Source organism: Scomber japonicus, chromosome 15 (genome assembly GCF_027409825.1).
Source record: "Scomber japonicus isolate fScoJap1 chromosome 15, fScoJap1.pri, whole genome shotgun sequence".
In the NCBI taxonomy this organism is placed as follows: domain Eukaryota; kingdom Metazoa; phylum Chordata; class Actinopteri; order Scombriformes; family Scombridae; genus Scomber; species Scomber japonicus.
In genome coordinates this window covers 10070010-10082351 of record NC_070592.1, presented here as the reverse complement: position 1 = coordinate 10082351, position 12342 = coordinate 10070010, and the positions used below count along the sequence as shown (strand labels likewise).

Here is a 12342-nt window from a genome sequence, read left to right as displayed (position 1 = left end):
TCTAACTTTAAATAAATGTTCCCAATTAAATATACTTATAATATGGTCTGTGGATCAACCGGATTTGAAGGCTGATCAGACACCAAAACACTACATTGGGGTTTTACAAGCGTTTACGGAAGGATTTTCTCTAAACTCTAAAATCATTTTAACCTCCATGGCAACAATCCCTTGTTAACAGTACAAATATGATGTTCACGTTCATGTTCACTCATATATATATATATAACACGTATGTGAGCTTTTCTGGATGAAGTGGCATTATGCAAGTCAACACAGTAGTCTCATTGAAATGAATGAGGGAGCTGCATTTTTTTATATCTGCCTTATAACATCTTCTAATTAACCTTGACGCAAACTAAAATCTAATTTTTATTTTTAAAAGAAAATACATTATAAAATCTCAGCTCATCAAGTTAATTGGAAAAACAATTAAAAAAGACTAAGTTTGTGTTAGCCTCCGAGGTAATCACCTTACAGCTCTATTCATTTTCTCTTTTGTCTCCAAAGCTTCTTAGTTTGGGCAGAAAAATGATGTCATGACGTGTATTGATTGGTCCTGTCTGAGTCCCCCCCGCGCCCCTCCCCTCCCCCCCTCTCTAACTCCTCCTCTTGCCCTTTGTATGTTTGTTGCTGTCTTGTCCAGGTCCCTCCGTGCTAATCTGCTGGTGCACCAGATGCATGCGCTCATTAACCTGGTGCCACCTTCTAAGAGCCTCATTGACTGTGACACACACTCACCAGACTCACACACAAGCTCGTGCATATGTGCAGTGATAGTCACACACTCAGTAAGACACATGCTCTCTCTGTAACATGGTCTATTATTTTTAGTATGCTGGTTTCTCAGTTGCAGGATTTTTTTGGACAGAAATAGAAGAAAGAAGAGTAAAAAGCCAGGTAGAAAAGAGTGAAGAATGTGCCAGAACAACAGACTGGTGGTGAGATGACGCTGTGTGGCCCAAACCTTGCTCATGTAGTTTATTTATTGTCCTCTTTTCTATTTCTTTCATTAATTTTCATTCCACACTTCTCTTGCTCTCCCCCCTCGATTCAAAGGATGCAAAAAAAAAAAAAAAGAGATTGATGAAGCACCTTCTCTCCCTCCCTTTGTCCACATCCCTCCCTCACACCTCTCTCACTAAGGCTAAAAGCCTCCAATTTCCAGAGAAACAGACTTCACACAAAAGAGGAAAGAAGAAGAAAAAAAAAATCATCCAGCTTTTTTGTGTTTTTCTTACAAATGGCAGCTGTCTCTCACATTGCCTCACCCATTCACACCCTCACACTCTCAGAGCCGTTGCCGTATCCAAATCTACCGCAAAAATACCACATGGGACAGCCCCACACCCCCCCCCTTCACTACTATCCTTCCCTCCGCCCCCATCCCACACACCCCCCTGCCCACCCGGTAGTGTGAGTAGCGGGCTGTGTGGAATAAATGAGCTCATTCATACAGTGCTGAGCCGCTACCAATCCCTCCACTGCCCCTGCCCCAATGTAAACAAGCCTACAGTAGGGGTGTGCTTGGATCAGAACCACCACCTAACTGCTGATCCACGGGGTAAATGATATTTGAAAAGTCATATTGTATAGTTTCAAAGAAGTTGCTTTGAGCATTTATTTCAGAGCGCCTGAAAACAACTTCCAGCTTTCAGTGGCTTAGATATGACTTTCAACTAATCGAGTGGCTCCTCTCATGCCAAAAAGTGCTCCGTTAGGCCCCCGGAGAAGAAGCATTTCACTGATGCAGATGCAGTTAAAGTACATAAAAGCACACTGGAAAATGTCAAACAGGAATTTAGTGGATTCAACAAATCATCTTTATAAGGTTCATTAAATTAAATAAACTCAAATGTAATATTCTAGTCTTCATTTTCAGACACATTTCACTACTTAAAATAAACATGAACTCTCTTCTTTTCTTCTTTTGACTTGAAGTCTTTAAGCAATTAGAAAATCTACTGTTGAGTTTTCACTAATCTTATTAAGTAAAGCTACAATCACACCAGCATCTATACCAGTGAAATTGTGTACCTTAATCAATTCATCTCAATGAGGCGATGTACATTCCCATATTTAAAGCATGGTCGTAGATGCTTATAAGATAGGAGTTGATGCTACGAATTCTAAGTTTTTTTCCTGTGGTCTTACTCTATTAGGCTCAAATTCCTGGAAAGTTATACTTTAATGGAGAGTATGGTGTAAGTCCAATTCTTTATTCTCATTCTCTTTTATTATTCTTCCTTTTCAGGGAAATCCATCTTCTCCTATCCAAGAATGTTCTGGACTATCAGACTATGCTGCTCTTGGTATCTGTCTGTGAATGGACAGGCACAGACTTTATAATGAGGAGCTCTGTCAGCACTTCAGCTTCAGAGAGTTTTATTGCAAAGTGTAAGCTAAGCAGGAAGGAGTGGAACAGAGGGGCTGTGTTACTGGGTTCCTCTATATCAACAATGTAATTACCACTGTATAGAATGTAAGAATTATTTTTTTTGCGGAAAACTAAACATCCGTAGAGTATAATCAGAACCAGACTAATGGCCACAAAAATCTTGTTTGATGAAATTGAATCAGTCGAGATGATGCTACCCAGGACAGGGCCACAAAAAACAGACATTCTTTAATTCTTTACAAATCTTTCAAAAACTCAAGTTATTTATTACTAATGTACCTGTTGATTGAAACAAAAAAAACATTTTCTCATGGCAGCAGCTTAGAGGATTCATCTATAATTGCTTAACCTTTACTATGATCCATAAATGCTGTAATTAACCACATGTAACAGTTTGTAGATGTCTCTCCATCATCACCACCATTGTTCAGGACCTCTTTCCTCACCAGTCAAGGCCTCCTCCTCCTATCTTCATAAGCTCACAGACAATAACACTCAACTGCTATTCAACAGAGCGGAGGTAGTCTCTGGCTTTACACCGAAACTCTCTTTTGCAATAAATAATTAAAATGCGATTACATAAAAAAAAGGAGACCTTGTTTTTTTTGGGAGATTTCACCTGAAGAATGAATTCCCGGAGAATAGGAAGATCAAATTCCAATTGTGTGTTTTAACTACATGCATCCATTTCCATGTGTTTTTTAAATTACAGACTGAGCGCTATTAAATCAGTAGAAGAAGAAAAGCCCTCGGAGAATGAGACACGTTTACCAAGCTGCTGCTGCAACATGTATTAGGCAGATGGGTGTGTTTCCTAAAGCTTTTCATTATTAACTCAACAAAAGGTACTCGCATTCTTGAAAACCACTCTTTGAAAAGGCTTGTGCAGCAACACAGGGCTGATATGGAAATGATACATTGTGTAACGCAATATTTTCCAAACCCCTGGTAAAGGTCTGTTGTCAAAATTAATTGCTTTCAATAATAAATCATTACTCTCTGAATTGCAAGATGTCACTGCAATCTCATTTCCTAAGGCCTTTTATTCATTCCACCCCTTCATCTAATCAGTGAACTCCAAAATATCTTATCAGCTGAAGTGGAAATGGCAAAAAAAAATATTCTAATGGAACAACAACAGGGAAACTTTTATAAAAATGGAAAGGGAATAAACCAGTAGAGGTTTTATTGTCTGAGGCTATCAGATAATTCACAAAGCCATTCTCTGCTTTGGCTCATTAAACACTAAAGTATCTAATTAATTATCTGTAGTTATGTTTATTTCACTGCCTGAAACTTGTACCATTTACAATACAATACAACATGGAAATAATGTGTGTGAATATATCCTGAATAATAGAGGAACTCAAGGACAATTATTGTAATCTCAGCAAAGTACAAATACTGATAAATTGTACTTTTATCGTAGTAGTAGTAACAATAAAATAAAAAACAGGAGACATGCTGTAAATAGTGACCTGAATCTAAATTTACAGAGACTTGAATCTCAGTCGAAAATCTTTCATCTCCAAAAGCGGCTGCCAAACATCATAAACCAAAACCAGCCATAAAAGAGAGACAAAAATAACCAGTGGGACACAAAAGCTGCCACTGACATTGCTTGTAGAAAAATCAGTGAAATCTAAAAGACCAATAAAACAGCATGTAAAGTTCAAATAATAAGGCAAATGGAACAACACCACTGGGTATTTCCTAATAAAAATAATGACATTTTGACAGTTTGCTTCCTTTGATTCCCTGTGTAGCGCCACATTGACTCACACTTTGCTTCTCATTTTAACATCACATCATTAACGCCCTCCCCCCACTGGCCATCTGACCCTTGTCTTACCTCTCGTACTCCAGGTTGTCATGGTCACAGCGGGCATCTTTGTGCTTCTCCCAGTCCTTCCCGTGGCGGCACGTCGTCAACGACACGATGTCCTTCCCGTTGTGGATGTGGTGGAGTGCGTTTCTGGTGTCCGAGCCGATGCCCGTCAGGTACCGCTTCCCTTTGAACATCAGCAGGTACTTCCTCCTCGGAGGGATGGTGTTCCTCACTAGCCAGCCCCGTTCTCCACCCTTCTGGGGGTGATCCTTGGAGAACAGCGGGATGGAGACGTCAAAGCCTGGCCTGAAATGTTCTGTGTTGAGGCTGGCTTTGGCTAAGATGGCCTGGCCGATGTTTAAGCCCAGGTCCTCCGTGTAGTTGGGCCAGGTGCCTGAGTACAGGTTGAAGATCAGGTGGTTCCGCCCGTCGTTCCACAGCGGGTAACCACGGATACGTTCATCCACATTGGGCACAAACTGTCCTGATAGCTGGTCCCGGTCAAGGGTGTCTATCCCAAGAACAAACAGACACGCTTCACGGGGGTCCGATGTGTAGTACCGTGACTCGGCTATAGACGTCAGGATCTTCCTGTAGCTTTCCGACACGTGATCATTTTTCTCCGATGGATATATATACACCCTGAACCCGTCCCGTCCTCTACGCCTGCACCGGGAGAAATCAAAACAGGTCTCCATACGGCAGCGGCTGTCCTTATAAATGGCAGACCATGCTTGTCGGCGCTGGCGGGGCGACTCAGACGTCCCAGGGTCCGTCTGGAGTTCATCCAGGTGGGCGTAGCGGGGCAAGAAGGCCCTGTCGGTCCAGTTGGGCCAGGGGCGCACCACCTCACCCCGCTGGCGTGTCAGCAGCCGGAGCAGACGTAGCTGGACTCCTCCGCCCCAGTAAAAGAGGACCAGCCAGCAGCACGCACACAAGCCCAGCAGAACATACTTCTTACGCGCCTGCATGGGGGCCTGTCACAGTCTCTTTTTTCCGCTCTGTCTCTCGCTCTCGTCCTCTGTTTTTTTCCTTTTCCTCTGCCCCTCAGCTCTGTGGCCTCACAGGGGCGATGGACTGACTTGTGACTTCTAACAAGGAGCTTCTAACGGAGGACAATGTGTTAACAAGGACATCACTGCCTCTGAGTGTGGCCCAGTCCACTTTGCCATTTAGAATGACACAATCTGAGTTACTGACTCCCCTCTCTCAGCCTCTTTCTGCCTTCCCCATTTGCTCACCACTGTACTCTCAGATGTGGGTATTGGCCTGTCTCTGCTGTGGCATGCGCTGCTTCTGCTGCTGCTGTGTGCATTTCTTCATCTGTCCAGCCTGGTTGAGAGTGATGAAGGCTGATTTCTCCGGTCTCTCAGGCCAAGCTTGCTGCCTCATGGTGCCTGGCGAGGCTGCTGTCTGCAGGGCCCTGAGTGAAGAGAAGTAAACAAACAAGAATACAGATGAATACAACGCAACCAACACTGGGAAATATAATACTCATACTGGGATTAGATGTGACGCTGCTGTCTCAAGACGTGCCCTAACAATGGGTATGAACTTTCAGTTGGATAGCCATGTGTAATCTGAAACTTTAATTATATTTAACACACACAAACACATATAGTGAGACAGCAATACAGTGGCACAGCTGGGTAATGTTTCACAGGCAGTAGAGGGTTTAAAACTGTCAAAATTCCTCTTCAGCTCGAGCCCATAAGGAGAAAATTGAGAAAAAGTACAGCTCAGTGCACTCTCAAAAAGGCATCCGACCCTGATTAGCCACAAATCAAAACCAGCTCTTCTTAAAGTCCACCTTCATTCTATCTCCCTGGCTTTTTTTTTTTTCTCCTGTGAAAAAAGGATGAATGTGACAGGATATTCACAGGCTCATATGTGCTGTGATGTGTATTGACTTCTGGAATAAGTGTTCTTGCGATAGTGTGCTAAACCTGGTGCAGCAGACGGGACTAGATATTATCATGCTCTTCAAGCTCCAGCTGAACTGAGCCAGATACAGTTGAGGTGCAGTGAAGAAGAAAATGAGAGTGTTTAGCTGCTAAAATGGAGATTTGGGGGAAAGCAGAAGGAAAACAAAGCCACTTTATTGCCCTGAAACACCCATTCACCTTGGAGAGAGACCGACTGAAGGCTTTTTTTGTTACATTCGCAAACTTGCAACGGTTTTTCTACTTCATATTTTTGCCAAAACATCCCCCCATAACTCCTCAACATGTACAGTATACATGTGTGTGCGGCAAACACCTCACAGTGAAGGGCAGTGTTCCTACTGCCAGCTGCCACACAAAGGCAGCTTTCAGGTCTCACCTGCCCGCGCGCTCTACCTCTCATTCACATTCCTCGTTTCTGCCTCTTCTCCAGCCAAGCAGAAGTGATGCCTGCCATCTCTGCTCGCAATAAAACAAACAGCACACTGGTGATGTGGGTAAACAATGCATTGTCTGATTTCTCCACCTCAAAAAGGACAGAGGAAATAAGGTTTTCCATATGAATTGAGCAGTATATGTATATGTGTAATATGTCTCCAAGATGTCAGAGTTTAATCAAAAGTAGCTAAATACTTAAATCCTACTTAACACATGGATATATGACACTGTACTGAAGTGATAAGTCGATTGACAGAAGTAGTTTATCCATAAAAAAATGACAATTATTTACTGGTTACAGCTTCTCAAATGTGATAATTGTCTTTTCATCTGTTTTAAATCAATGTAAAATAACTATCTTTGGATTGTAAGTTCAATACCAATCCAGATAAATTGAAAAAAAAAAAAAAAATCTACCAACTAACCAGTAAAAAATAAGAATTAGTTGCAGCCATTCATTTTTATTTAAAATTGTAGCCAGTCTTTGGACGTAGTAAAAGATTAAATCTTATAAACAAACCATGACTTAAATCCACTGCTACTGTGATCTATTGCTTGCTCTGTTGCATCAGTACATTTGGTTGTTGTAGTTCACTTAACATAAAATGGAGAAACCGGGAAGCTGTGCTGAACAAATAATCCTGACCACCAAACCAAGTAATGTGAGAAAGCATTTAGGGTTTTATTCCATAGATGGAAAAAAAACATGGACTCAAGTACAGCTTCTTGCTAACTTTGTAAAAATGCAACTGCCTCATAGAAACGTGCTTGTTACTAAACTGAACAGGCACTAGGAATGAACAGCTTTGTGGAATGAACTGTACAACATGGTTTAGGAATTGGAAGAGCAGCAAAACCTCCTGTTATTCCAATTTGGGAGCTTTCACACTTTATTCCAAGATGGTGTCCACTCTTATAGTCACAGCCTAAATTGGCTAAAATGAATGAGGTAGTAGCTCATTAACAAGTGAAACCAGTTACAATGCTATTTGGCACTCTGTAGTTCATTTTTATCAAATGGGAGTCTGAGTCACATGATATGAACGTGGCATTAGGAGCCCTGGATACACATTATTTTGCTCTACCTCATTAAAACACTGACAATCCTTATACTCAGCACTGTGGCTTAAGTGTGACAGTATCATATGGGCACATGAGTCTTACTGTAATGTGTGTGGGAGTAAACACCGCAGCCAGTAGCGTCAGCCATACTGCAACAGATAATTAAAGTCGGCTAATCTACCTGCAGAGATGTTAGTGGGTGGTTTTTTGGCACCTTCCTCCTTTCTACTTCTCTGGCTACGACTGCAGCCGCCTGAGCAGCAGCGAGCAGTCCAAGTTCGGGAGAAACAGACGCTGGGGATCCCATTACATACTCCCCATCAATAATTCACTTGCTCCTTTGGTTAAGTCATTGATTTTTCTTTATTTTTTTTCCTGTTTTATGTCCCCTCCCACCAACACACACAATTAGACTTAAATCTTCCTCCAGTGAGAGATGTGTGCGAGCTCTGGTACTGGTGATTTGTGGTCGTGTGGATAATTGATAGCGATGGTAATAATAATGGTAATGATGATGGGCATGAAGAATTTATTCCCGTTGCCTTATCTAATCTAATGCCAAGTCATTTCACATAAGGACGGCGTTCCCTTTTTTGTCCGACTTTTGGTAGTTGTCGTGCAAAAAAAAAATAACCCACTCGAGATTGATCACAGTGCGCTGAGGGTCTCTCTGTTACTGTTGGATCAACAGTGGGAGTTTCCATTTCTAAGCTTTAAATGTCATTTCACAATGAGACACAGTGATTATTTAAAAGCCTGTCACGTCATTCCATTTGACTTATCAAATAATAGCAGCTCAGAGCTCAAATGTGAATTGATTTCAAAAATTACAACACGAGGCAATGAGATATTACAGGTTAGGAGGACAGAGATAATATGTGAATAGAACATAATGATATTGCAGGATATCAGAGTATGAAACTATCCATTTTTAAATAACTAAACATCAAAATCTATTCTCTCATCATTCTGCATGTACTGCTCCAGGTGTGTGAAAGCTTCAGTTAAACACTCTTATGTTGTTCTCTACCATCCTATTTTTAGAGTGCAAAGAAAACTTCACAATGGCTATTAACAACACACAATGATGATGAATGTAAGCCGGTGCAACTGTTCGGCATGCCTAGACCTGACTGGGCTGACAACATCCTTGGAGCTGTAAATCGTACACGCATATAGATACGCATACACACACACACACACACATATATAAGTGGCTTTAAGTGGTGAGAGAAGTCCCTCTGTCATGGATCAATGATGGATCATTATGGTTGGGTGACTAGCACTGGGAAAAGCCACAAGGCTCATTGAACAGAGGGGCCTGAAGGTGGAGGGACTGGGGTTCAAGGAAAGGTGAGGGCAGAACTCAGAGAGCTACAATTGCCCCCTTCGTCATTTGTTTCCTTCAATTCATTCCTGCCTTCCATCATTCCTTCTGTTTTCTTCCTCTCCTTTTACTATCCCACCTAAGCTGGCTTGAGGGTTTCCACTTAGAAACAATACAAATTTCATGCTGTTTTCCCTTTTCAATTATTCCTGCTTCATCCTCAAAAAGGGGGAGTGAGGGTAGCGGAGGAGTAGGGATGAAGAGAGGGGCATAAAATACTTAATCACAGACATGAGGAATACGTTCGGCAAGGCCAAGTATTCTTTGATCATTCGCTCGCCTTGAGAGCAAAGAAACTTCTAGGAAGGTTCATTTAGAGTGTACTGAGCAAGCAATTAAATTGTGTCAACACTGCAAATGGGAGAAAAATAATAGAATAGTGCACCATACATTAAAATTGGTTATTACAAAGAAACAGGTGGATGATGCACCGACAGAACTGGACAAACCGGCTTTCTACACAAGAAATTACCTCTCAGCTTCACTACTGCACTACTAAGTCATTCATGGAAAAGGAGTTAAAATTTGTTATCCCCTCCGTCTCCCTTGAGTTGTGTTTACACAGCAGCTTATTCAACTGTGGTTATCCAGGCTTTGATAGAAAATGAAAACTGACACGTTCTGAAATGGATGTCACCGATGATGGCCTTGAGCTGGAAATTCGACATTTGTCAATTTGTGTTTTTCTTCCACTAAACAGGATGTGTGTGTTTTTTTTAGGGGATTTCTGCATTTCAGGGAGCGATTGCCTTTCCACTTAATTGTTCAATTTGTTGTTTTCCGGCTGAAGCACGAAGCACTCAGCACTGACATTGTAAACACTCAAATTGAAATCCACGAAACGCTAACGTTACAGACCGCTACCTCCAGGTAGACAAGTCACTGCTACTGTAGAGAAGCAGCAGCTGCAGTATTATGATGTCTGAAATGATTTGGGTAGTGACATAGAGCAGGTTGTAAATTGACACCGGATTGGCCAAATGCCCGGCAAAATTAGATTTACAATTTGCCCCAAATGATATGGTTAGCTCATGAAGACAGTCCACCTGAATGATGGGAGAGTAACATACACTGACACAAATCCTGGGCACTGTGGAAATGTCATGATTTGTGCTAGTGGTCAGAGGCAGCAAACCTTTCAGTGACTTGTTGTAAGCTGTGTGTATGTGTGTGTGTGCCTGAGTGTGCCTAAACTATACTTTAAACACACATCTGGCGTGTGTGTTTTTGCTGACCTAAAGCTGGCAACATATTAGCTCAGTGAAATGAAGTGTTCTGAGGAAAACACAAATCTTGTGGTGAGGTGAAAGGCTAGGTCGAGCTAAAATTAAACGGCAGACTCTGTCATTACAGGCCCCAGAGATGTGACAGCGTGACCAGGGACCAGAAGATTGCTGCACTTGTCACTTCTGTTATTGCACTACTTCCCAACCTTTTATGCCGGTGACCTCTTAAAGTGAAGCTGTGCGTACTTGCGATCCCTCAATAAAGGTTGCATATGTCTCCAAATGGTGGCCAGTTCGACCAGTAAGTTATTTTTACTTCTCTAGTTTTATTTGGGAACTGTTAAAGGGGACGTATCATTCACATTTCAAGGTCTATATTTATATTCTGGGGCTCTACTGGAATATGTTTGCATGATTAACAGTTCAAAAACCTCCTTGTTTATGATACTGGCTCTTTCTGCAGCCCCTCAGTTCAGCTTGTGTGGAACAGGCCGTTTTAGCTCCTATCTCTTTAAGGCCCCCCATTCCCTGTGAGCCCTGTAAGCTGATTGGTTAATGACCAAAAGCAGCACCTTGAATGACGTCCGGCGGCTCAGGCTTGTAAAACATCAGAGAAAAGTAGGATTTCACTCATTTCTCTCAATTTTTTGTCAAAATTAGACCAATCCTGATTTGAAATATGCGAGTGGACAACATGAACAACTCATGGCACAACCTTAGCAACAACAGCCACAGGCAACACTGCAAATGAAGCATTCAGATCAGGCAGAAGCCCTGACATATGTTCATCTCAAGATTTGGAACTATGACCATGTTTAAACATCATAGCAGTATAAAAATAACCTAAAAAAAAACATTATTGCCCATTAAAGGTGGGTGAACACTTCTCCATATCACACAAGCAAAAAGCTAAGATAAAAGAAAAGTACAAAAGCTTCAGTTAACTTTTTGGTAGCAGAAAGAGTTATTTTCTGCTTTCTTACCCCTTATGTCGCCTCATCACCCCTTACATTTATCTTATGATCCTTTGGAGGATCCCAAAATCCCAGTTTGGAAACCACTGTGTCTTTGTTTTAGCAACTGGGAGGGTCAGTATAGTCAGGAATGTGTGCATACGCTCATTAATTCAATGTGTGCTTTTTTTTATATGAGTGAATGTGAATACCTGCATAATAGCAGGGTTGCATTTACATCTCTGTGATAGTGTATAACCTGAGCATGAGCGTCTGAGTGCATGAGGCTGCGGTGAAGGTTAGCCAGTCTGTGGTGAGCCAAAGAAATCCTGCTGCGGTAAACAAAACAGAAACCCCCCCCCCCAAAAAAAAAAAAATAGGTGCTGTCTTCCCTGACAGACATTAAAGGCTTACAACAGAGATGTGATCCATGTTCTATTTTCTGTCCTCACCTACTAGCTGCCCTTTCAAATTGGAGGTGCTCTCAACCCACCCACACACCATATGCATAACTAAGCAGACAGATACATGCATATGCACATTTTCAGTGTGTGCTGAACAAATAACTTTTTTTTTTACTATATATTAAAAAAAAAATCTCTCTTGGCTTCCATACACAGTTACTGCAGTATTTTTCCATTAGCTCCAACACCTTCAAACCATAATGGCCATAAACTTAATCAAGCGCTGGTTCTTTTATGACATGGTTAATAAGATGTTTACCTCAAGCTGAACGCCCTGCAAACGCAACCAGCCTCCCAACCGCGCTCACATTCCAAACCCGGCATAATTACAAGCCGGGTTGATTAATTATGTCTTAACAATATGCTGCACTCCAACGCCACAAGGGCTAATTAACAGAATGAACAATATGGGTAGGAACAATTATAAGGAGGCTCAAGCTAGCATGCTGAATTTGGCAATACTGTTTACAGTCCCAGGAAAACCGGGACAGAATACTGCGGATCGGGCTGGTATCACACATACAGGAGAGGCCGAGATCATAGCTTTGCATTGGCACGCAGCTCCAAGCATATATAGAATAGAGTAGCCTATATAGGGGTCAGGGGTAAAGCAAGCATACTGCTCAGTGCTTGGGTGCATGGC

At 41.8% G+C, this 12342-nt stretch overlaps 1 protein-coding gene across 1 annotated transcript in view; it reads right to left on the bottom strand.

Annotated features, from left to right (window-relative positions):
• ext1c (exostoses (multiple) 1c) overlaps positions 1-5212 on the bottom strand; it is a 72653-nt gene extending 67441 nt beyond the window's left edge. Inside the window, exon 1 of the mRNA XM_053335002.1 lies at positions 4251-5212. Within this exon, the coding sequence (XP_053190977.1) occupies positions 4251-5197 (947 nt within the window). The 5' untranslated portion in view covers positions 5198-5212. The remainder of the gene's footprint in view (positions 1-4250) is intronic.
• Between the last annotated feature and the right edge of the window lie 7130 nt (positions 5213-12342).